General features: G+C 46.4%; 1 protein-coding gene across 4 annotated transcripts in view; it reads right to left on the reverse strand.

Moving 5' to 3' along the window:
- LOC132816570 (autophagy-related protein 16-like) overlaps window positions 1-11,341 on the reverse strand; it is a 97,648-nt gene extending 86,307 nt beyond the window's left edge. For 3 of the 4 annotated variants that reach the window (XM_060826342.1, XM_060826340.1, XM_060826339.1), the window contains exon 1: window positions 11,048-11,341. In XM_060826342.1, the coding sequence (XP_060682325.1) occupies window positions 11,048-11,153 (106 nt within the window). In that variant the 5' untranslated portion in view covers window positions 11,154-11,341. Of the gene's footprint in view, window positions 1-28; window positions 93-11,047 lie in introns of those variants that run through there. The other variant, XM_060826341.1, reaches the window with a different exon arrangement.
- Window positions 11,342-26,693: the final 15,352 nt, after the last annotated feature.

The following is a 26,693-nucleotide window of genomic DNA, read 5'->3' on the forward strand; positions in this document are numbered from 1 at the left end:
GGCTCAGTGGTTAGCACTGCTGCCTCACCTGGGTTGGATTCCAGCCTCAGGTGACTGTCTGTGTGGAGTTTGCTCATTCTCTCAGTCTCTGCGTAGGTTTCCTCCGGGTGCTCCAGTTTCCTCCCACAATCCAAAGATGTGCAGGTTAGGGTGGATTGGCCATGCTAAATTGCCCGTAGTGTAAAGGGATGTGTAGGTTAGGAGCATTAGTCAGGAACAAATATAGAGTAATGGGTTTGGGAGTGAGACTCTTCGCAGGGTCGGTATGGACTCGTTGGGCCGAAGCGCCTGTTTCCACATTGTAGGGATTCTAAGATTAGTTTGCACATGTCTCTGAGATACGTTAACTGGATGGAGATAATAAATTTGCTTCACATTGAAGTGTACATGTCTTCTTGTATTCATTTGGATCAGACATTCAGCCCAACAGAACACACAACCTTGGCAGCACTTCCCTCACAGGTAAACACAGAAGCAAAGTATTCATTTAACCGCGGTCATGTCTCTTGCCCCGATGCGTTTGGTTCCTAAATTGGCCCCGCTCCACCTTCTACCTTGCCTTTACTACGTCTGAACCAACAGAAAGGATGTTGTTTACGCTAGCTGCCGGTATTTCTCATTATCCCTCTTTGCATTTTGTATAGAGCCATCCGGCACAGAAAGAGAACGCTTCGGCCCAACCAGCCCATGCCAACCATAATCTCAAACCAAACTAGTCCCAGCTGCCTGCCCCTGGCCCAGATCCCTCCAAACCCTTTCCTATTCATGTACTGATCTAAGCGTGTTGTAAACGTTCTAACCGTACCCACACCCACCACTTCCTCAGGAAGTTTCTTCAACACACAAAACATTCTCTGTGTAAAAAAGTTGCCCCTTTTTAAAATCTCTCTCCTCTCACCTTAAAGATATGCTCCCTAGTCTTGAAATCCCCACCCTGGGGAAAAGACACCTTATTTATATACCCCTCATGATTTTATAAACCTCTATATGGCCACCTCTCAACCTCATAGGCTCCAATGAAAAAAATCCCAGCCTCTCCTTATAACTCTAACCCTCCAGTCCCAGCAAGACCCTGGTAAATCTCTTCTGAACCCTCTCTAGCTTAATAATATCCTTCCTATTACAGGGAGACCAGAACTGGACATAGTACTCCAGAAGAGGCCTCACCAGTGTCCTGTACATAACGTCCCAACTGCTATACTCAAAGGTCTGAGTTATGAATGGTTTTCCACCTTTCTGTATTCATCTTGGTTCTCCATTATATTCTCTACCTGACACCTGTCAGAAAAACAGCTTTCTTTTTTAACATAATTTCTACCTCTTTTGTCTTTCATACAGTTTGGGATTATTTGTCCTAACTCTCCTTTTGGAGGAAGTACCCAATTGTACCCTATGAATCTTGTCTTTGAAAGGAGCCCATTGATCAGCAACCATCTCTCCCGCTATTTTTGGTTTCAGTCTATCGGACCCAACTCTCCCACTGAGCTCAGTTCTCTGTCAATTGAATTGACCAATGTCACCCTGCAACATCATCCTAAACCTTACAGTTCATAGGTCACTGTCAACTAAAAATTTCCCCATTGACATTTGACCCACTTGGCCCATTTCATCACCTTAATTGTTTTTATACTTCTAAATAAAAGTAGGGGATTTCAACTTCCCCGGTATTAATTGGGATCTACAAAATGTGAAAGACTTAGAGGAAGTTGAATTCTTGAAAAGTGTCCAGGAGAGTTTTCTAAGCAGCACGTAGAAAGCCCTATAAGAAACAGGCAGAATTGAGAGTGTGGTGCTGGAAAAGCACAGCAGGTCAGGCAGCATCTGCGGAGCAGGAGAATCAACGTTTTGGGCATAAGCTCTTCATCAGGAAGGGATTTTTTTTCTTTCTGTAGTCCTCACTTTCTCCAAGAAACAGGCAGTGCTGGACGTTACAATTTGGAGAAAAAAATCTGGACACCCAAAAGATTGAAGTGTCAGTAGGGGAGCATTGAGGTGATAGTGACCTCAACTTATTGTCGCAGAGAGCTGTGAAGGCCAAGTCACTGAGTGTATTTAAGCCAGCGATAGATTGGTTCTTGATTAGTAAGGGGATACAGGGAGAAGACAGGAGAATGAGGTTAAGAAACAGATCAGTCATGATCAAATGGTGGAGCAGACTCGATGGGCCGAATGGCGTAATTCCACTCCCATATCTTATGCTCCAATTAAGATTTAATGCGGTCGTGGAAATGCTGGACTAGAAATAATTGGCTGATCTATTTGCATCCCCAATTCCTATTCACATCCACCTTGATATCCTTCAATTCCTCTGTCTGACCAGAATCACCTCACCTCCATCTTATAAATATTCAATGACCTCCCTCCCTACCCCATCTGAGGTGGAGATTTCCAAACTCACAAGAGTCTTTGAGAGAAAGGATTCTCATCATCTCTGTCAGTGCCTCATTTCTAAACTGTCTCCCCTCGTTCTAGGATTATAGAATCCCTACAGTGTGGAAACAGGCCCTTCAGCTGAACATGTCCACATCGACCCTCTGAAGCGTAACCTACCCAGACCCATTCTCTTACCCTATTCATCTATATTTACCCCTGACTAATGCACCTAACCGACACATCCCTGAACACTATGGGCAATTTCCCACAGCCAATTCACCTCACCTGCACAACGTTGGATTGTGGGAAGAAACTGGAGCACCCAGAGAAAACCCACACCCACACCCACACAGGGAGACTGTACAAACTCCACCCAGACAGTCATTGATGCTGGAATCGAACCAGTGTCCTTGGCGCTATGAGGCAGCAGTGCTAACCACTGAGCTACCGTGCCGTCCATTCTGGACTCAGTTTTCCAAGTGCTTCCCACATCCCTTCAATTCCTGGAGAGACCAGAATTCTGTCCATGCCAGCAATGGCCATCCACAGCCCTCTGGGGCTGACAATTTCAAAGACTTACAAGTGCCTGAGTGAAGTCACTTTTCCACATCTCATTCTGAAGCGATCGCCCTTCCATTCTGAGAATGTAACCTCCTGTATTTCAGATTCTCCAACCGGGAAAACAATCTTTCAGTATCTGCCCTGTCCAACCCTTTCTAAACTCCACAGAATTTGCCTCAGTTTACTCAGTCTCTCATTGTGGAACAAACCCCTCATCCCAGGGATTAATCCAGTGAAACTTTGCAAGCAGATAAATCCCAGGACCTGATCACATGTACCTTAGAACTCTTTGGGAAGCTAGAGAAGTGATTGCTGGGCTCCTTACTGAGATATTTGTATCATCGATAGTCACAGGTGAGGTGCTGGAAGACTGGACGTTGGCTAATGCGGTGCCACTTTTTAAGAAGGGTGGTAAGGACAAACCAGGGAACGATAGGCCATTGAGCATGACATTGGTGGTGGGTAAGTTGTTGGAAGGGATCCTGAGGGGCAGGATTTACATGTATTTGGAAAGGCAAGGACTGATTAGGGATAGTCAACATGGCTTTGTGCATGGGAAATCATGTCTCACAAACTTGATTGAAGCAGTAACAAAAAGGATTGATGAGGGTAGATCAGTGGGTGTGATCTACATGAACGTTAGTAAGGTGTTAAACAAGGTTCCGCATGATAGACTGGTTAGCAAGGTTAGATCATACGGAATACAGGGAGAACTAGCTATCTAGATACAGAACTGGCTCAGAGATGGAAGACAGAGAGTAGTGGTAGAGGGTTGCTTTTCAGACTGGAGGCCTGTGACCAGTGGAGTGCCACAAGGATCGGTGCTGGGTCCATTGTTTTTTGTAATTTTATATAAATAATTTGGATGCGAGCATAAGAGGTACAGTTAGTAAGTTTGAAGATGACACTAAAATTGGAGGTGTAGTGGACAGTGAAGAGGGTTACCTCAGATTACAACAGGATCTGGACCAGATGGGCCAATGGGCTGAGTAGTGGCAGATGGAGTTTAATTTAGGTAAATGTGAGGTGCTGCATTTTGGACAGGCAAATCACTGCAGGACTCATACACTTAATGGTCAGGTGCTGGGGGGGCTGTTGCTGAACACAGAGACCTTGGAGTGCAGGTTCATAGCTCCTTGAAAGTGGAGTCGCAGGTAGATAGGATAGTGAAGAAGGCGTTTGGTTTGCTTGACTTTATTGATCAGAGCATTGAGTGTTAGAGTTGGGCGGTTATATTGCGGCTGTACAGGACATTGATTCAGCCACTTTTGGAATATTGCGCGCGATTCTGGTCTCCCTCCTGTCGGAAGCATGTTGTGAAACCTCAAATGGTTCAGAAAAGATTTACACAGATGTTAACAGGGTTGGAGGATTTGAGCTACAGGGAGAGGCTGAACAGGTTGGGGCTGTTTTCCCTGGAGCGTCAGAGGCTGAGGGGTGACTTTATAGAGGTTTACAAAATTATGAGGGGCATGGATAGGATAAATAGGCAAAGTCTTTTCCCTGGGGTTGGGGAGTCCAGAACTAGAGGGGCATAGGTTTAGGGTGAGAGGGGAAAGATATAAAACGGACCTAAGGGGCAACTTTTTCACGCAGAGGGTGGTACGTGTATGGAATGAGCTGCCAGAGGAAGTGGTGGAAGCTAGTACAATTACAGCATTTAAAAGGCATCTGGACGGGTATATGAATACAAAAGGTACAGAGGGATATGGACCAAATGCTGGCAAACGGGACTAAACTTATATAGGGTATCTGGTCAGCATGGACAATTGGACCAAAGGGTCTGTTTCTGTGCTGTACATCTCTATGACTCTACATATATCCTTCCTTAAATATAAAAATCAAACTTGCACCCAATACTCCAGATGTGGTCGGGTCAAGACCCTGCGAATTTACAGTTGGACTTGTTTATTCCTATCCTCCAATCCTCTTGCAATCTTACCAACTTTTACAGATGCAGCATAGAAAGCTTCACGGCATTGTATGGCAACTGCCCTGCCCAAGACCACAAGAAATTACAGAGAGTTGTGAATGCAGCCCAGTCCCCCACGCAAACCAGATTCTGGATCAGTGGTGCTGGAGGAGCACAGCAGTTCAGGCAGCATCCAACGAGCAGCGAAATCGACGTTTCGGGCAAAAGCCCTTCATCAGGAATAAAGGCAGTGAGCTGGAAGCATGGAGAGATAAGTGAGAGGGGGGTAGGGGTGGGTAGAGAGTAGCATAGAGTACAATGGGTGAGTGGGGGAGGGGATGAAGGTGATAGGTCAGGGAGGAGAGGGTGGAGTGGATAGGTGGAAAAGGAGCTAGGCAGGTCGGACAAGTCCCGACAAGTCATGGGGACAGTGCTGAGCTGGAAGTTTGAAACTAGGATGAGGTGGGGGAAGGGGAAATTAGGAAGCTGTTGAAGTCCACATTTTGACTCCCCCTCCCACTCTGCTGAGGACATGGAGGTCCTGGGCCTCCTTCACCGCCGCTCCCTCACCACCAGACGCCTGGAGGAAGAATACCTCATCTTCCGCCTCGGAACACTTCAACCCCAGGGCATCAATGTGGACTTCAACAGTTTCCTCATTTCCCCTTCCTCCACCTCATCCTAGTTTCAAACTTCCAGCTCAGCACTGTCCCCATGACTTCTCCGGATTTGCCCTACCTGCCTACCTCCTTTCCCACCTATCCACTCCACCCTCTCCTCCCTGACCTATCACCATCATCCCCTCCCCCACACACCCATTGTACTCTATGCTACTTTCTCCCCACCCCCACCCTCCTCTCACTTATCTCCCCACCCTTCAGGCTCACTGCCTTTATTCCTGATGAAGGGCTTTTGCCCGAAACATCGATTTCGCTGCTCCTCGGATGCTGCCTGAACTGCTGTGCTCTTCCAGCACCACTGATCCAGAATCTGGTTTCCAGCATCTGCAGCCATTGTTTTTACCCCAAGTAAACCAGCCTTCCATCCAGCCACTCTATCTATACTCCCTGCTGCCTTTGGAAAGCACCCGACAAGACCCCTCCCACCCAGTTATACCCTCTTCCACATCCTTCCATCGGGCAGAAGATATAAAAGTTCGAAAACGTGTACAAAAGTTCAAGATCAGCTTCTTCCCTGCTGTTATCAGACTTATGAATGGACCTCTGATATATTAGAGCAGATCTTTCTCTGCACGTTCTCTGGAGCTTTAATACTATATTCTGCATTCTGTTCCATTACCCTGATGTACTGATGTACAATATGATTTGTCTGGTTAGCACATAAACAATACTTTTCACTGTATCTCAGTACATGTGACAATAATAAATCAAATCAAACCAAATATTTGGAATTTAAATATTCTGCAATACTACTTAATGGGAACATTTATACACCACAGCTGTTGTGCTGAAAGCAAGGATTACTGCTTCTGGCTACAGCTCTTTCAAACAATCCTGATGAGGTTGTAAAACTGACAACCTCTAACTCTGTGGAATGGCTCTTGCAAGAAGAATTTGACACAGAGGCTTGGAATGCTTCAGCCAGCTTGATGCTCTCAGAAAAGCACACGCTGTGGTGTGACCGACCTCAGGAGCTGCCTGTAGGGGGTAGGGGGAGGTTTAAATGGGCAGTACAGACCCTTACTCCTTGGGTAGCCTGCTCTTACAACAAACTGTGAGCCTTGAAGCCACTCCCTTTTGCAAGAAGGTTAATCTCAATTAGTCGAAGGACTTGCGTGACATTTTGTGTTGTGCTTAAAGTGGACAGGTGCACCTTACTGTCTGTAAAGAGTTAAATTTCTATAGCGACAATCTCAGGGCATCACTTGACAGCTCATTAGATCAATGAGTTAGGAGCAGGGCAGGCAGTTCAGCCCCTCAAGCCTCCTCCTCCCTCTTTCAGCAAAGTCATGGCTATTCTGATTACAGCTCACTGCCACCTTCCTCGTTATTATATTCATTCATCCCTCTGGCTCGGATTTGTTGCCCATCCCCAAATGCCCCTCAACCACATTGCTGTGGGTCTGGAGTCACGTGTGGGCCAGACCGGGTATGGATGGCAGATTTCCCTTCCCTGAAGGATATGAGTGAACCAAGTGGGTTTTTTAAGACAATGAAAAAAGTCACCATTAGACTAGCTTTTCAAATTCCAGATTTTCAAATCGGAATTCAAATTTCACCATTAGCTGCCGTGGGGTTTGATCCCACAACTCCAGAGCATTCGTGGCCAGACTGGGATTGCTATTCCAGTGACATTGCTACTATAAAATGGTCCCACTTACTGGCAAACTTCTAAACTGTAATCAGAGAACCTTCTAGTCAGAGTAGGCCCTTTAGCCTGCTCCATCATTCAATATGATCTCAGCTGATCCTCTGTCTCAAGGCGATATTCCCACTTTTTCCTCATTCTGCCTTCACTATCAAATAACTTTTCTCTCTCCTCCTTGCATATATTCAGTGACTGGTCTGTGTGACAGCAAATTCCACAGGTCCAGGTCCAGGTCCACCCCCCAAAAGAAGGAATCTGTCCTCATTTCAGTCCTAAATGGTCTACCCCATATCATGAGGCTGTGTCCCAGGACTCTGGACTCACCCAACCAAGGGCAAAGGTGAGGACTGCAGATGCTGGAAATCAGAGCAAAGGCCTGATTCCTGATGAAGGGCTTTTGCCCAAAACGTCGATTTTCCTGCTCCTTGAATGCTGCCTGACCTGCTGTGCTTTTCCAGCACCACTCTAATCTAGACTCACCCAAACACGGGCAACACCCTTCTTGTGTCTCGTCTGTCCAGCCCAGTTAGAATTTTATACATTTCTATCCAATCCCCTCTCATCTCTTTTAAACTCTGGTGAATGCAGACCTAGTCAAACTAATCACAGCCCATGGGAGAGTCCTACCATCCCTGATGTCAGCCCAGTGAACTCCGCCACACTCCCTCTAAGGCAAGCATGTCCTTTCTTAGGGAGGGAGATCAAAAGTGCACAAAAATTGACATGAAGATTAGCCAAGAGAAAGTGAAGACTGCAGATGATCAGAGTCGAAACGTTGACTCTCCTGCTCTTCGGATGCTACATGACCAGTGTGCTTTTCCAGCACCATACTTTTCAATGAAGATCTTTGGTTACAGGAGGATAGACACAGATTGGTCAGGGGGCAAATGGAATTTAACCCTGATAAATGTAAGGTGGTGAAATTTAGAAGTAACAAGACAAGGGAGTACTCAATAATTGGCAGGAAACTCAAAATAAGTACAGGAGTAGGCCATTCAGCCCCTCAGGCCTGTTCCCCCATTCAATGAGATCATGGCTGATCTGTGACCTAGCCTCATATACAGTCAGTTTGTCTATAATGTGACGACTGCGTTCTTGTGTAATCCCACATTACTGAAAAATCGTGCTTTAGAAGCAGCACTTAAAGTGTTAGTGATGTAATCACATTACAGCCAGTCTTTTCCTTGAAAGCTTTGATCAGATCACCCCTTAACCTTCTAAATTCCACAGTATTTTTGTGGATTTGTATAATCTCTCCTCACAACTGAGCTCCTGAAGTCCAAGTATTCTGTTGTAAACCTACTCCGAATCCAATCCATCCTCCCAAAGGTATGGTGCCCAGATTTGCTCACAGTACTCCAAGTGGGCTCTAACCAGGGCTTTGGATAACTGCAGCATAAGTTCTGCATCCTTACACTGCAATCCTCTAGATATATAGCTCAGTGGAGCAGGGGGATTTTGCATTGCTTGTCCATAGATCCCTGACTGCTGCAAGACAGGTGAATAGGGTGGGAGAAAGTGAGGACTGCAGATGTTGGAGAGCAGAGTTGAGAGTGTGGTGCTGGAAAAACACAGCAGGTCAGGAGCAGCATTCGAGGAGCAGGATTTTCCAGCACCGCACTCGAGGTTAATAGTGTAGTTAAGATGACATATTGGACACTTGCCTTGATTAGTCATAGATCAGATTAGGAGAACAGGAATGTGTCCAGGACTTGGGTGAGGCCACTGCTGGTGCATTGTGAGCAGTTCTGGCTACCACACTGTAGAAGGGACATGATTGTACCAGACAGGGTGCAGAGGAGATCCACCAGGATGGTGTCTGGGAGGGAGCATTTCAGTGATGGAGAGAGACTGGATACGCTCAGGGTGTTTTCTTCAGAGCAGAGAGAGGGAACCAGGCAGAGGTACAGAAGGTTGAGGAGTGAATAGAAAGCAGCTGTTCCCCTTAATTCAAGGGTCAATAACAATGGGGACATAAACTTCCTGCCTTTTGCTTCAAAGTTAAGGGGGATCTGAGGAACATTGTCTCACCCAGAGGGAGGTGGGAGTCTGGGAGGGGAGTTGAGACAGGAAACCTCACGACCTTTAAAAAGTACTTGGCTGAGCTCTAGAAGTGTCATAACATTCAAGGGTATGGATCCAGTGCTGGAAAGTGGGAGAACTATCGAGTTAGAGTAATGTTGGAAACACAAACTTGATGGCCAAAGGGTCTCTTCGGTGCTGTGTGATTCTGTGAAATTATGCGCAGCACGCTCTTAGCCAAGGACCCGTGTAACTGCTGGGTGCCATTGCTACTTCTGAACTCAAGTCCTCAAATAGTCACTGTTGTAAAGTAGGAAACTTGGTGCACAGCAAGTTCTCACAATAGCAGATCCACTGGCTCAGAGATGCTGTTTGCATGAATATTGTCCCACGTCACAAAGGAGAGCCAATGTTCTTTGAAATAGTGCCTTGGAATTTGTTTTCTGTCTCCCTGAATTTTAACATCTCATCGGAAAGACCATAAAACTATCAGACACAGGAACAGGATTGGGCCATTCAGCCCATCAAATCTGCTTCGCCATTCAGTGGCATCATGACTGCTCCAATTATACTGAGCTCCACTATCCTGCCTTTACCCTGTAATTCTCACCTTTAACAGCACACTATTTCTTCAGGACTGTCAACCTAGACTTTGAGCCAGATTTTCTGAAATGAGATCTTGAACTCACAGTCATCACATCATTAACAACATCGCCTGAGTTTCAACTGACGAGAGTAGCTAAAGCATGGATCACCGTTACCTCAGTCAAATCAAGGTTCCTGACTTGAAAACATATTGCTGTTCCTTCAGTGTCACTGAGTTAGAATCCAGGAATTCCCTCCATAAGGGCATTGTGGGTCAGCACACAGCACATGGACTGCAGCAGTTCAAGAAGACAGCTCACCATCACCTTCTCAAGGGGCAACTAGGGACGGGGAATAAATGCTGGCCCAGCCCAGCACCATGAATAACTCACCTCCTTACTCTTCACACCTGTCCCAGGCCCAGGTCAGGAGTGTGATGGAACACTCCCCACTTGCCTGGATGGGTACAACTCCAACAACACCCTGCAGGACAAAGCAGCCCCTGCTCGATTGGCACAAATCTTGTCCAAACTTGCTGATTGGCACCATGTCCACAAACATCCACTCCCTCCAATTCTGACGCACAGTAGCAGCAGTGTGTACCATCTACAAGAGGTACTGCAGAAACTCACCAAAGATCCTTAGGCAGCACTTTCAAAACCCACAACCTCTCACTTCCATCTGGAAAGACAAGGGGCAGCAGATACATGGGAACACCACCCCCTGCAAGTTCCCCTCCGAGCCCCTCACCATCCTGACTTGGAAATATAAGGCAGTTCCTGCACTGTCACTGGATCACAATCCTGGAATACCCTCCCTAAGGGTCTACCCACAGCACATGGACTGCAGGGGTTCAAGAAGGCAGCTCACCCCCACCTTCTCAAGGGGGCAACTAGGGACGGGCAATAAACACTGGCCTAAGCCCAGGCTCCAACAAAAATAAACAAAGAAAATAAGGGAGCAGGGGTCCTTCGGGTGACAGAGACAAGCTCAGAATGTGAGGTGTTGTCCAGTAATGCCAGCCCGACCCTGGGACTCTATAAGAATCGGCGAGCAAAGCGGGTGGGCGGGATTCGGAGCACCAGCTCATGGTCTATTTTTTCCACCAGGTATAACAAAGGCGATGGCGAAGATCTTTTTTATATTATAAGAAAAATACAATCAGCGGATGTTGCAACGGTGTGGAGAATCTCTTTTGCTATTTTACTAACCCCCCTCCCCAATTCCAACCCCCAGCGCAACCGGACAAGAGGGGGAAAGGCTCACAGGAGTGGATGAGATCCTCGAAGTGTAGTTTCTGGCGTCGATCTCGGTGTTGGAGCTGCCGGACGATGTGTTTCCTCCAGTCCCTCCCGGAGCTGGGAGTCTCCATGGCTGAAACTGACAGCAGATACAGGCGACAGTGCAATGTAACAAGCGCGGTGACGTCACCGGGCCCAGGGGAATCCCCGGGCCAAGGGCAGATTCTCAGGGGGGAGGGGGCTGGGGCTTCTCATTCCCCCCCCCCCTCGGGGGGGTGACCCACTTTAGGGAACGGACCGTTTCAACCCGCCCACCGAAGGCTCGTCTTCATCCGCTTTGCAAACCGAAAGTTGCTCGGGTTAACCCTTTGGGGGCCGCGATGTGGGAGGGGTCGGTGTCCGACTGGGCTGGACGGTGTTAGAAATCACACAACGCCCCGCTGGTAGTGAAGGAGCAGCGGGCGTCGGAAGCGAGTGGACCATTACCTGGTGCTGTGTGTGTTAACTTTAACCCTTTGGTGCTCATCGTGAACATTACAGAACATAGGACGGCCCACGATGTTGGTCCAGCATTTATCTTAATCTAATCAACCTAACCTACACACCCCTCATTTACTGCTGTCCATCTGCTTGTCCAGCAGTCACTTACATATCCCTCATGTCTCTGAGTCTACTGCCACCGCTGGCAGTGCATTCCACACACCCACCACCCTCTGCATAAAGAAACTTCCTCTGACATCTCACCCACACCTTCCTCCCATCACCTTAAAATTATGACTCCTTGCCACAGCCATTTCTGCCCTGGGAAACTTCCTCTGATATCTCCCCACACCTTCCTCCCATCACCTTAAAATTGTGACCCATTGCGACAGCCATTTCTGCCCTGAGGGAAAAATCTCTGGCTCTCTACTCTATTACTTTCATTACCTTGTACACCTCGATCAAGTCACCTCTCTGCCTCCTTCCCTCCAGTGTGAAAAGCCTGGGCTCACTGAACCTCTCTTCATAAGACAAGCCCTCCAGTCCAGGCAGCATCCTGGTAAATCTCCTCTGCACCCTCTCTAAAGCATCTACATCCTTCCTATAGTGAGGCGACCAGAACTGGACACAATATTCCAAGTGTGGTGTAACCAGGGTTTTATAGAGCTGCAGCAAAACCTCGCGGCTCTTAACATTTCCACACAAAATCTTCCACAAGTTTATCCCTACTCTGCTATCTGCTGAAAAATGTGTTACTGGAAAAGCGCAGCAGGTCAGGCAGCATCCAAGGAGCAGGAGAATCGACGTTTCGGGCATAAAACCGAAACGTCGAGTCCCCTGCTCCTTGGATGCTGCCTGACCTGCTGCGCTTTTCCAGCAACACATTTTTCAGCTCTGATCTCCAGCTTCTGCAGTCCTCACTTTCTCCCTCTGTGCTATCTGCCCCTTAGTTCCAGATCTGACAGGACATCAGAGACAGGGAATGATCTTACACATAATTCATGTCATGGGATTGGGTGTTTACACTTTTCTATCGACCTGTTGGTACCTAGTTATGGATTAGAGTGGTGCTGGAAAAGCACAGCAGTTCAGGCAGCATCCGAGGTGCAGGAAAATCGATGTTTCGGGCAAAAGCCCTTCATGAGGAATACAGGGTGACACAACTCCGGTTAGGTTGGACTCCATCAGCACAGAGCCACTGGACGCTCCAGGATTGAAGGCTAAACCAGTCTGACCCTAGTTACCCCGAGAGAAGGTGTTGGGGATCTGCCTTCTTTTTTTTATAGATGTTTTTATTAAAAATTTAACATATTTTTACAAATTTACAAAATATAAAAAACACCCAAGTATCAACATTGATATACAATTAAATCTTAAATAAATAATAACCAAAATTTAACAAAAGAAAAATACCAAGAAAAAAAACAAAAGATTAGATTACTTACAGTGTGGAAACAGGCCCTTCGGGCCAACAAGTCCACACCGACCCGCCATCCACCCATACGCATACCTCTTACCTAATACTACGGGCAATTTAGCATGGCCAATTCACCTGACCCACACATCTTTGGACTGTGGGAGGAAACCGGAGCACACCCACGCAGACACGGGGAGAACGTGCAAACTCCATACAGTCAGTCGCCTGAGGCGGGAATTGAACCCAGGTCCCTGGCGCTGTGAGGCAGCAGTGCTAACCACTGTGCCACTGTTAACTGACTACTAATCTAACCTACAACTAACCAGAGTGTATAATTAAGTCTCTTATATTATTCAAATAAGATAAAAAAAACTGACGGATAACATAGAAATTGGGTAGTGAGATACATGCTCGGAATGTGTTAACATCAAATCGTAATAAAACCTGGGATTCCTCTCCAAAGGGGCCCCGGACCAGCCAGGTTTGCCATATCAATTAAATAAAAGCCCTTGTTAGGATGGCCGAAATTTCTGTATTTATGTAATTCAAGAAGGGCTGCCATATTTTATAGAATAATTCGGTCTTTTGGTGCACCATATTTGTAAGGAAGTCAAGGGGAATACATTCCATGATTAATCTGTGCCAATTTGAAAGTCCAGGGGGGCCCTCAGCCACCCAGTTTACCAAAATATTTTTCCTTGCACAGAAAGAGAGAATAGAAAATAATCTCTTCCTGTGCATATCCAGGGAGGGTAAGTTCGAAAAGCCCAAAAGGAGAGATACAGGGTCCACTCTAATTTCCGTTCCTAAGATTTCTGTCAAAGCACTTGCTACTTTAGTCCAATATCTATGGATATTATGACAGGTCCATAAGCAATGTACAAGAGTGCCCACCTCTATTTTACATTTGGGACACATTGGAAATGCTCCTGCCTTAAATTTTGCCAATCGATCCGGTGCTATATGGGCCCTATGAAGTATCTTCAGCTGGATAGCCTGGGTTCTGTTACAGATAGTAATTCTTCTAGCGTTTTCCCAAATGTCATTCCACGTTTCTATAGAGATTTTTAGTCCCAAATCCTGATCCCATGTTTTAAGCGGATTGTCCATATCTCCTGATACTTCATCATGTAGTAAATGATAAATAGTACTGACGGAAGATACCCCCATTGATTGTAGCACTCTACATTCTCTATCTGATTTATAAAGACTATCTAATAACGTAGTCTTCTTCTGTATATAATCTCGAATTTGGAAGTATCGAAAGAGGTCTCCATTAGGTAATCCAAATTTCTGACGCAGCTGTTCAAAAGACATCAGGACCCCATCTTTAAACAGATCCCCTAAACATGAGATATCCCTGGATCTCCAGAGTTTGAAAGTGGCATCTGTAAACCCCGGTTGAAATCCCCATGCTCCCACTATCGGAGCATAGGGGGATGTTTTATGTGAGTTGCCCTCATTTTGCCACATTATATTCCAAGCCTTAATTGTGTTTAGTATTGTAGGGTTTTTACAGTGATCCGTAGTGATTTTCCCCTTGTCTGAAAATAAAAGGTTAATAAGTGGGCATTTTACTTGAGAAGCCTCGATGTCCAGCCAGATTGGGTCTTGTCTGACCTGCAATCAATCAGCTATGTAACTTCATAGGGAACTTAACTGATATTTCCTAAAATCTGGGAAGTCCAATCCTCCCCTTGCCTGTGGAAGCTGTAACTTCTTCAGTTTAATGAGGGGCCGTCTATGATTCCAGATAAAGGAACCTAACCAGCCATGTAATTTACGCACTGGCAGCCTTGGCAGCATCACCGGAAGTATTCTCATAGGGTGTAGGAGACAGGGCAGGACATTCATTTTAATTAGTGCTATTCTGCCCAGCCAGGAAATTGGAAGGTCTCCCCATCGCTGGATAACTGACTAAATACTGGGGTAATAAAAATGCCTAAATATAAGAAACCCTCCAGGGACCACCTGGAAAATGGGATCCGTCCACTAAGTGGGATATACTAGCAAGGCCACCCATTGGCAAAGCTTCCGATTTTGAGAAGTTAATTTTGTCGCCTGAAAATGCACTAAATATATTAATAACTTGGATTAAATGAGGCACGGATATCAGGGGATTACTGAGGAATAGGAGAACATCATCTGCATAGAGGGTAATTTTATGTTTACCTGTACCAATCCTCGGGGCTGTTATATTAGGATCAGCCCATATAGCTTCTGCTAGTGGTTCAATTATTAGCATAAATAACAATGGCGAGAGAGGACATCCCTGACGGCAGCCCCTACCCACACTGAAGCTATCTGAACCTAATCCATTGGTAACCACAACTGCTTTGGGATCACTATACAATGTTGAGACCCATTTGGTAAACACCTTTCCAACGCCAAACCTTTCCAATGTGTAAAACAGATATGACCATTCAACCCTATCGAATGCCTTTTCCGCGTCTAATGAGACTACTACTCCTGGTATCTTTCCCTGATGGCAGGCTTGAATCATATTCAAAACCCTTCTAACATTATTGGATGATCTACGGCCCTTAATAAACCCCGTCTGATCCTCCTTTATGATATGTGGCAATACCCTTTCTAGCCTCAATACTAACATTTTAGAGAGGATTTTAAAATCTACATTTAGCAAGGATATTGGTCTGTATGATGTACAATCTTCTGGGTCCTTTCCTTTTTTAAGGATAAAAGAGATATTTGCCTCTTTCAGCGAAGGCGGGAGTCAGCCCTGACTGTATGCATAGTTATACATGTCCATAAGTGGGCCAGCCAATATTCCTGTAAATTTTTTATAGAATTCAGCTTGAAAGCCATCTGGGTCAGGTGCCTTACCACTCTGAAGTTGCCTGATTGTGTCAATTTTTTCTTGGATTGTTAGGGCAATATTCAGGACCGATTACCTGTTCCGGAGTTAGGTTCGGAACGGTCACGTGTTTAAAAAATGACTGCATCCTCCCAGTCCTGTCTTCGCAATCCTGCGATTTATATAAATCAGAATAAAATTTTCTAAAGATTGCATTAATCATTTTATGAGTCAGAATACCCGTACTTTCCGTGACAGGTGTGATAGTTCGAGGGGCCTTCTTTTTCTTTGCGAGAAATGCTAAGTACCTATCAAGTTTATCGCCAAATTCATATAACCTTTGTTTTGCAAGTAATATTTTCCTCTTAGCCATTTGGGTAAGCGTGGTGTTTTGAGTTGTCCTAAGGGCCGTAATCCTTTGTAATTTGATAATAGAAGGTCTATCAGTGTATGCTGTTTCAGCCGCTTTTAAGCGAGCTTCGAGCAGACACTGTTGTTCTCCCTTTAATTTTTCCTGGGTCACTGAGTAAGAGATGATCAAACCTCGCGTGTAAGCTTTGACGATCTCTCACATCATTGATGGGTGCTACCTGTACCTGAATTAATTTCTAAAAAAGTTTTAAATTCTTGACAGAAATACTTTACAAATTTACTATCTTTCATCAGGAAGGGGTCCATACGCCAATACCAGGGGGATATCTCATTGTTCCTCGCCTTGATTTCCATATATACAGCAGCGTAGTCGGAAATTGCTATACTGCCTATTTTACAGGATGATATCGAATTTAAAAAAATCAAGGGGGCAAAAAACATTTCGATTCTGATGTGACATTTATGTGGATTGGAGTAAAAAGAAAAATCTCTACCCTGTGGGTGAAGGCATCTCCACACATCTACTAATCCTAATTCTTTGTTCAAATCCACCAATTGTCTGAATCTGGGGGATACTCCTGCAGTACTCTTGGGAATCCTATCTATTTCCGGATCCATAATACAATTAAAGTCTCCCCCTATAATGTATGACGGGCACCAAGAGCCATCAATTTTGAGAAGGCTTCTGTTATAAATTTAAAGGATGTACCGGGGGGCAATACAAATTTAAAATCCCATATTCCTCTCCATTTATAATGGCTTTACTCAGAATAAATCGTCCAAATTCGTCTTTTACCTGATTTAGGATCTTGAAAGGGAAATTCTTCCGAATAAGAATAACAACTCCCCTACTTTTTGAGCTAAAAAAGGCCTGATAAAATCCACCCTGTCGTAATTTCAAGTGTTCTTTATCCAACAAATGTGTCTCCTGTAGGAGAGCTATATCAACCCTTTCTTTCTTGAGGTTTGATAATATTTTCTTACTTTTGACTGGCAAATTACTCCCCTTGACATTCCAGGTGCACCACTTAACCGACTGATCAACCATAATCGTCCAGGCAAATCCGAGACCCCTCGGGAGGGGAAACCCTATCCAGAACATCCTGAGCAGAGAGCATATAAAATTCACAAAAACAAAGGCTCTCTAATACACTCACAACAGTATAATAAAAAACAATTTTGACATAAAAAAACGTATTTAAATGGAGATTTTCCCCCTTGTTCCCAGGGGTATCACTTCCTTTCCAAAAGTCCATCGTATCCTCTCCCAACCAGTGCCCCACCCTTGACCTACACGCTCATCAATAGGATGAGGAGAATTCAGATATACTACAGAGCTAGAGTTAACAGTGAGCACCCTACCCCACCACCCACACCAACACCTGGATATATTTGGTAATGTTAATACCATGTATAAACATGTATAACTATAAAATTACAGCCTCAACAAGTAATAATTAGATATAATAATACAAAATAGCAAGGGAAAAACAACCCCGCTCCTCGAGACAGAGATAAAACATACGAGGAACGGCTGAGGATCCTGGGATTGTATTCATTGGAGTTTAGAAGATTAAGGGGAGATCTAATAGAAACTTACAAGATAATACATGGCTTGGAAAGGGTGGACACTAGGAAATTGTTTCCGTTAGGCGAGGAAACTTGCACCCATGGACACAGCCTTAGAATTAGAGGGGATCAATTCAGAACAGAAATGCAGAGACATTTCTTCAGCCAGAGAGTGGTGGGCCTGTGGAATTCATTGCCGCAGAGTGCAGTGGAGGCCGGGACGCTAAATGTCTTCAAGGCAGAGATTGATAGATTCTTGATGTCTCAAGGAATTAAGGGCTACGGGGAGAATGCGGGTAAGTGGAGTTAAAATACCCATCAGCCATGATTGATTGGCGGAGGGGACTCGATGGGCCGAATGGCCTTACTTCCACTCTTATGTCTTAAAATAGGATAAGGTAACCACCTCCCCCCACCAACATTTACTAACCCCCCCGGCCTATATGTATATATATGTATAGAATTAAAACAAGGGGAAAAATTGTTAAATAGAGAACAAATAAATAAATCCCTCTCCCCACTCCCCAAGATAATATTAAATAGTAAGGTTAAAAAAAAGGGGATTAATATATTTTTAAAAAAAGGGGATGTACATCTGAGTGGGGGGGGAAAGCAAACCAACATCAACTATCTCTTACAATTTATCTAAGAGAGTCCAAAACTTCCTCAACCTTTTCCGACGATCTGAAGTTATACATGGATCCTTCATGGTTAAAGCATAGCGTCGCTGTGTAGCATAAGGAGTACTAAATATTTAAGTCCCTTAAACACTTCTTCATTTCATCGAATGCCTTCCTCTTTCAGACCAGAGCTGGAGAAAAGTCCTGGAATAACATGATCATGGATCCTTTATAGATCATGGCTTGGGGATCTTTTCCAAAATTTCTGGAGGTTTCTAGGAGTATCTGCCTCTCCTTATAGCTCTGCAGCCGGAACAGTTCCGGGCATGGGCGCTGGTTCAAGCCGGGCCCGCGTACCGCAACCCAGTAGGCCCATCCCACCCTTACCTGGCCTGATCCAGCCTCCAGATTTAACAGCTGTGGAAGCCACTGTTCAAGGAACGTTATAAACTGGCCTTCCTCTTCCCGTTCGGGAAGGCCCAGCAAACCAATGTTTTTTCGACGACCTCGATTCTCGAGGTCATCAATGTGATTCTCTAAGGTCCGGTCTCGCTGTTCGAGCATCCGGACCCGCTCCACGGCCAATTGTGCGGTAGTTTCGGAGGTCGCGGCCTTTAGCTCCGCTCCTCCGACTTGGCGCTCAATTTCCTTGATGTCTCGGTCGTGCTTTTGCAGTGCAGCCGAGAGTGAGTCCCATCGGCTCCGGGACTCTTCGATGAAGGCGTCGATCTTCGCACCGAGTTTGGAGATGATTTCCACGAGGCTTGCCACCGTCGGTAAGTCCCCCGGGGCGGCTGCGGACGCCTCTGCTGCAGCTGAAGAGGGCGGGGGAGGGGTTCCTGCCTGCTGAGAGTTGTGGGCTCCCTTCCCTTTGGTAATTTTTACTGGAGATTAAATTGTTTAAATTCAATACTAAACAACTAATTACATTAAGTAAAAACTATTTTAAATGATTTGGTGAGTGTGGTGGGGGCGGGTGACCCACTTTGCCCAAGTCTTGGGAGGAGCACTGTAGACTCAGACTTGCTGGGTCGCCGCCATCTTGGATCCCCGGTGAGCTGCCTTCTTGAACCACTGCAGTCCATGTGTTGAAGATAGACTCACAATGCTACAAGAAACCTCAAGGTGTTTGACCTAGTGACACTGTAGGAATGGCGATATTTTTCCAAGTCAGGATGGGGAGTGGCTTGGAGGAGAACTTGCAGGGGGTGGCGTTCCCAGGCATCTGCTGCCCTTGTTCTTCTAAATGGAAATGGTTGTGGGATTGGAAGGTGCTTTCTAAGGGTCTTTGGTGAATTTCTGCAGTGTATCTTGTTGATAGTACACACTGCAGCTACTGAGTGTCAGTAGAGGAGGGAGTGGATTTTTTTTTCTTTACAAAGTGCACAAATCATTATCTAATTTCCACCACCAGGAAGATAGGAAAACACCCGAGTGGCCTGTGACAAGCAGTGCCCTTCACATCAAAGGGCAATGCTGTGCGATCAAAACAGTGAAGGGAAGGGCAGGGACTAAATCAAAATAGCGTTGGAGGGGGAAATGATGCACTCCACTCCCTGCGGCACCCACCTCTCCCTGAACAGCTCCAGGGTGTTGGAGGGAGTGGATGTTGAAGGTGGTGGATGGAATGCCATTGGTGCATTGGAAGGAAGGATTTGGGTTATAATTGTTTTTAAAAATGGGGTTTCTAAAATGTTCTTAAATAGAGCAGTGATTTCTCGGGAGGATTTGAGCATCATGGTTGATTTTTGAAAGGTAGTTTCCAGCAGTCAGTGAATGTATACAATCTGACAGAGTACGGGGAGGCCATTCAGCCCATTAGACAGATGTAGGTCCTTTGAAAGCGTAATCCAATCTTCCACAGACCTGCTCTCTTTGTAGCTCTACAAGGTTGCCCCCTCGAGAGGTATAACTCACCTATTTCCCCCTCATTCATGTCTCCTTCTACAGCTTTGTACCTTTTACCCTCTCTAAACATGAGTTTATCCAAAACCCATCTCCAATATCCTAGCCAACACCTAGTCCCATGCTTTAACCCTCTCCCTGCTTTGTGCTTTTCCACACTGGGTCAATTTTTTTCCACATTACTTCCATTTTAATTTTTTTAATCTTGGTTTCAAATTTCTCCCAGTCTTTGTGACCTCCTCCAACCTCACTAATATCTGAGATCTGAGTGCTCCTCTAATTCTGGCTTTCTCAACATCCCTCACAGCAGGGCAGGACGCCAGCTACCTGGGGCTCAAAGCTCTGGCCCTCCCTCGGTAAACCTCACCTCCTTGGTTTTTTCCCACGCCAGTAAGACACTTGCCCAGCATCTGCTTAAGAGGCTTGGTATCGAAAGTTGTCTGAGGGGCTTTTGTAGTGCAGTGGGTTGTGCTCCTACCTCTGATCTGGGAGGCTCAAGTTCAAGTCCCACCTGCTGTGATTGAGTTATTGTTGTCACATGTACCGGGATACAGTGAAAAGTGTGGTTTTGCATGCTAACTAGGCAGGTCCTACCATAAGGGGTGCATCAGGGTAGCAGAACAGAGTGTAGAATACTGTGTTACAGCTGCAGAGAAGGTACTGAGAGAGAGAGAGAGATCAACGCTAACAGTTGAGGGGTCCATTAAAAGTTGCTTACAGCGGGGAAGAAGCCATTCTTGAATCTATCCATCCATGTATTCAAACTTTTATATCTCCTGCCCAATGGCAGAGGGTAGGAGATCATAATCATTGTGGCAGGGGCCTAAAAGTATGTCTGCCTCCCTGAGGGAGAAGCAAGTCCAAATGGAGTCAATGGATGCAAGGTTTGTGTGACGGACTGGGCTATGTTCACAACACTCTGCAGTTTCTTGGGGAGAGCAGTTGCCGTACTGTGCTGTGATACATCGATAGGATGCTTTCTATGGTGCATCTATAAACATTGGTAAGAGTCCGTGTAGACATGCTGAATTTCCTTAGCCTCCCAAGGAAGTGGAGACATTACTGTGCCTTCTTGTTGTTCTCCAGAGGTCTGCAATAACATCTCTGAACTGTTAATTAGGAAAATATTCCAAAGGTTGTCTGATTACACGTTAATGAAGAGCTTTGGGATATTTCCGTATGAACAAGGTGATGAGGGGGGCATTGGTGTGGAGTGTCCGGGGAATATGCATCCTACTGGTCTACGTCCTGGAGCTTTTGGGGGATACGATCTCTGTTGTTCCTCTTTAAAAACTCTCTGAATGGTGACTACAGGAGCTCTCCCTGACAGAAGAAAGTGAGACTGATGCAGAGCTTATGTCCGAAACGTCGACTCTCCTGCTACTCGGATTCTGCCTGACTGGCTGTGCTTTTCCAGAGCCACACGTTTTGACTCAGTTCTCCCTCACGGGCTGTGTCACCCACCTCTCCCCCTTCCTGTGTCACCCACCTCTCCCCCTTCCTGTGTCACCCACCTCTCCCCCTTCCTGTGTCACTCACCTCTCCCCCTTCCTGTGTCACTCACCTCTCCCCTTCCTGTGTCACTCACCTCTCCCCTTCCTGTGTCACTCACCTCTCCCCCTTCCTGTGTTCCCACCTCTCCCCCTTCCTGTGTCACTCACCTCTCCCCCTTCCTGTGTCACCCACCTCTCCCCCTTCCTGTGTCACTCACCTCTCCCCCTTCCTGTGTTACTCACCTCTCCCCCTTCCCCAACTCTGGGTGTGCATGCAGCCACTTTCTTCCTTGGTCTGCTGTCAATTTCTAGCACAATAGGCAGTGATATTGAGTGCTCCTCCAATGGTTCCTCACCTGAGCCTGACAGTGTCACTGAGTCCCTGGAATATCCACATCCCCTTCCCGACTGCCCATGCAGTCTACTCCAACAGGGACCACACTTGCCCAAGATGTGCACCCGATTCCTCTTGCCTACAGCTGCCTCCCCTTTCCACCTGGACCTAGGCTGATGAGATGGACACCCCTTCCCTCATTACACCCTTCCCACCCACACAGTACAGTCTAATCCCCTTCAAAAGCCTGCTTCCCCTCCACCTTCACAATATACCACACTTGGGCCCAGAGCCTGGAGTCCCCAGTCCTGAAGGCAGAGGTTCAGTGTCATGGTTATGTGCTCCCTGACACCCCCCACCCCAACTCCCCACTTAGTTTCTGAGGACCGACCTGATGGGCTAACTGTGGCCCACTCCCTGGGCCACGTGACTTGAGAACTCCAGGTACTGCTGCCTGTATGTCTCCCCGACTGGATTAATCTCTAACACACCAACAGGTTGACCGTAGCCCAGTTCTGGGATGAGAGAGGCACAGACTCCCTCACGCCCTCCCTCCCTGACTGGAGGACCACTCCCTGGATGTGGGACGGGACGTTGTCCTGACGAGCTGGATCGATGGCAGCCTGCTGGCTGGCCGTGCCGATGTGTTTTCCAAGAAGCTGCGGTGAGATTGACGTAACACACACCACCGAACAGCGAATGCATGGCCTCCTGGGCCGAGGATTCCTGCCCAGCTGACCCACTGTGTGAGTTTGCTAATTAGCACAGTATGGCATGACAGGTCAAGTCAAAGCAGGCACAGCTCAGCAGGGATGCTCTAAGCAGTTTGATCTAGACAGTTTGGGAGAGTGGTCCAGGAAATGACTGATGGAATTCAACGTGAGCAAGTGTGAGGTCTTGCACTTTGGCAAAAAGAATAAAAGTATAGACTACTTTCTAAATGGTGAGAAAATTAGTAAAGTCAAAGTACAAAGGGATCTGGGAGTGCTAGTCGAGGATTCTCTAAAGGTAAACATGCAGGTTGAGTCCGTGATTAAGAAAGCGAATGCAATGTTGTCACTTATCTCAAGAGGGTTGGAATATAAAAGCAGCGTTGTGCTACTGAGGCTTTATAAAGCTCTGGTTAGGCCCCATTTGGAGTACTGTGTCCAGTTTTGGTCCCCACACCTCAGGAAGGACATACTGGCACTGGAACGTGTCCAGCGGAGATTCACACGGATGATCCCTGGAATGGTAGGTCTAACATACGAGGAACGGCTGAGGATCCTGGGATTGTATTCATTGGAGTTTAGAAGATTAAGGGGAGACTTAATAGAGACGTACAAGGTAATACATGGCTTGGAAAGGGTGGACGCTAGGAAATTGTTTCCGTTAGGCGAGGAGACTAGGACCCGTGGACACAGCCTTAGGATTAGAGGGGGTCAATTCAGAACCGAAATGCAGAGACATTTCTTCAGCCAGAGAGTGGTGGAATTCATTGCCACGGAGTGCAGTGGAGGCTGGGACGCTAAATGTCTCCGAGGCAGAGATTGATAGATTCTTGTTGTCTCGAGGAATTAAGGACTACGGGGAGAACGCTGGTAAGTGGAGTTGAAATGCCCATCAGCCATGATTGAATGGCGGAGTGGACTCGATGGGCCGAATGGCCTTACTTCCACTCCTATGTCTTATGGTCTTATGGTCTTAAGCAAGCACGTGGGCGTTAAGTGAGTAAACGCTAAGAGAGCAAGAGAGCAGCGCTGAGCTGTAGCTGAGGGTTGGGTGTCTGTGCCTGGGTGCAAAATGTACTCCTTTCAATGCAGCCTGCAGTGCAACTCCCTGCCTCCAGAGGGCACTGCCAGTGAGTAGTAAAAGTGACCGGCTGATCAAAATAGACACACAAACATAGAAACCAGGAGCAGAAGTGGGCCATTCGGCCCTTCAAGCCTACTGTGATATGATCATGGCTGATTCTCTGTGTCAATGCCATGTCCCTATTTCTCTCCATACCCCTTCAAGACTTTAGTATCTAAATACTAAGGCTTGGAGGTGCCGGTGTTGGACTGGGGTGGACAAAGTTAAAAATCACACAACACCAGGTTATAGTTCAACAGGTTTATTTGGAAGAACTAGCTTTCGGAGCAATGATCCTGATCAGCGCTCCGAAAGCTACTGCTTCCAAATAAACCTGTTGGACTATAACCTGATGTTGTGTGATTTTTAACTGACTATTTAGAGTCATAGAGGTCTACAGCATGAAAGCAGACCCTTTGGCCCAACCTGCACATCCCACCCAGTTTTCACAGTTTCAACTAGTCACATTTGCCTGGATTTGGACCATATCCCTCCACATCTATCTCACCCATCTACCTGCTAACTGTTGCTTAAATGACAAAATTGTACTAGTTTCCACCACTCCCACTGGCACCCTGTCCTAGACACTCACCACTCTCTGCGTGGAAAGAATTGCCCCACTGGAACCTTTTGTATCCCTCCCCTCTCACCTTAAACCTATGCCCTGTAGTTAGACATTTAATCAATTTCTTTCTTGAATACAGAACATGGAACAATACAGCGCAGAACAGGCCCTTCGGCCCTCGATGTTGCACCGTCCTGTGAACTATTCTCAGCTCGTTCCCCCTACACTATCCCATCATCATCCATGTGCTTATCTAAGGATTGTTTAAATCTCCCTAATGTGGCTGAGTTAATTACATTAGCAGGCAGGGCATTCCACACCCTTACCACTCTCTGAGTAAAGAACTTGCCTCTAATATGTCTTAAATCTATCACCCCTCAATTTGTAGCTATGCCCCTCGTACACGCTGACATCATCATCCTAGGAAAAAGACTCTCACTGTCCACCCTATCTAATCCTCTGATCAGCTTCTATGTCTCTATGAAATCCCCCCTTAGCCTCCTTTTCTCCAATGAGAACAGACCCAAGTCCCTCAGCCTTTCCTCATAAGACCTTCCCTCCAGACCAGGCAACATCCTCGTCTACACCTTTTCCAATGCTTCCACACCCTTCCCGAAATATGCGGACCAGAACTGTGCACAATATTCCAACTGTGGCCGCACTAGCGTTGTGTATAGTTGCAGCATGATATTGTGGCTCCAGAACTCAATCTCTCTACGAGTGAAACCTAACACACCATATGCCTTCTTCACAGCATTATCAACCTGGGTGGCAACTTTCAGGGATATACAGTAAAGTCCCTGTTATCCCAATCCCAAGCATCCAGAATTCCCGTGCATACGGCATCTGCTTGGGATCCGGAAAACAGGGATGTTCCTGATTTTAGTTATTGGAGGGGAATAATGGGTCCGAGGTTTTATTAAGGCTGGTTCAGGACTGACCCCATTGATAAATCCAGAACGATCTATAGCCTGCCTTGTATACTGGGATTTACGGCTGGCTGCTTGGTTTTAAATCTCATGTTGTGTTAGCAACAAATTAGCGTATCACATGCCACTCGCAGGTTCAGCTGACTGACTCTCCCCTCCCCGCCCCCACCCCCACCCCCGCCCCCATCCAACCCCGCCCCCCACACACATTTCAGAGACAGGAAAGATGACTATATGCACTGACCAACCTCCACAGCCTTCCACAAGCGCAGATTCCACGGGTTCACTATCCTCTGAGTTAAGAAAATCTTTCCTCATCTCAGTCTTAAATGGCCGACCCTGTATCCTGAGACTGTGCCCTGATTCTAGACCCCCCACCCAGGGGAAAACCTCCTCCCTGCTCCTGGTCCATGTTCCCCTTACTGGGGCAGCACACTGAAAATCAAACTCTGCTATCCCCAGAGTTATCAGGAAAATTAAAGATGTTTTTTCATCCACACAATTTGGGTGTCGTCGTCTATTTATTGTCCATCCCTAATCTGGGCAATTAGGGATAGGCAATCAATACTGGGCTGGAAAGAGGCCAATTAAGAGTCAACCACATTGTTGTGGGTCTGCAGTCAGACCAGGGAAGGACAGCAATTTCCTTCCCTAGAGGTCATTAGTGAACCTAATGCATTTATTCCAACAATTGAGATGGTCAACATTAGATTCTTAACCCCTGGTTTTGATTGGATTTGTATTCCACCATCTGCCATGGCAGGATTGAAACCTGGGTCCCCAATACTTTGCAGGGTCCCTGGATTAATACTCTAGTAATAATACCACTAGACCATCGCCTCACCTTCCACACAAAATTCCCCTGGTTACCTGATTTTCAGGCCAAGGTTGGTGTAAAACACGAACCAGGATTCTGTACGGAACAGGAATCACTATTTATTACAATATTTAGGGCGGCACGGTGGCACAGTGGTTAGCACTGCTGCCTCACAGCGCCAGGAGCTGGGTTCAATTCCCGCCTCAGGCGACTGACTGTGTGGAGTTTGCACGTTCTCCCTGTGTCTGTGTGGGTTTCCTCCCGGTGCTCCGGTTTCCTCCCACAGTCACAAATGATGTGCGGGTCAGGTGAATTGGCCATGCTAAATTGCCCGTAGTGTTAAGTAAGGGGTAAATGTAGGGGTAGGGGTATGGGTGGGTTGCGCTTCAGCGGGTTGGTGTGGACTTGTTGGGCCGAAGGGCCTGTTTCCACACTGTAAGTAATCTAATCTAATCTAAAATTAGGCTCTAGCTAGAAATAAACTCATAAAAAAGCATCAGCATAAACACTACAAATTTAAAT

The sequence above is a fragment of the Hemiscyllium ocellatum genome, chromosome 6 (assembly GCF_020745735.1).
Source record: "Hemiscyllium ocellatum isolate sHemOce1 chromosome 6, sHemOce1.pat.X.cur, whole genome shotgun sequence".
Taxonomy (NCBI): Eukaryota; Metazoa; Chordata; class Chondrichthyes; order Orectolobiformes; family Hemiscylliidae; genus Hemiscyllium; species Hemiscyllium ocellatum.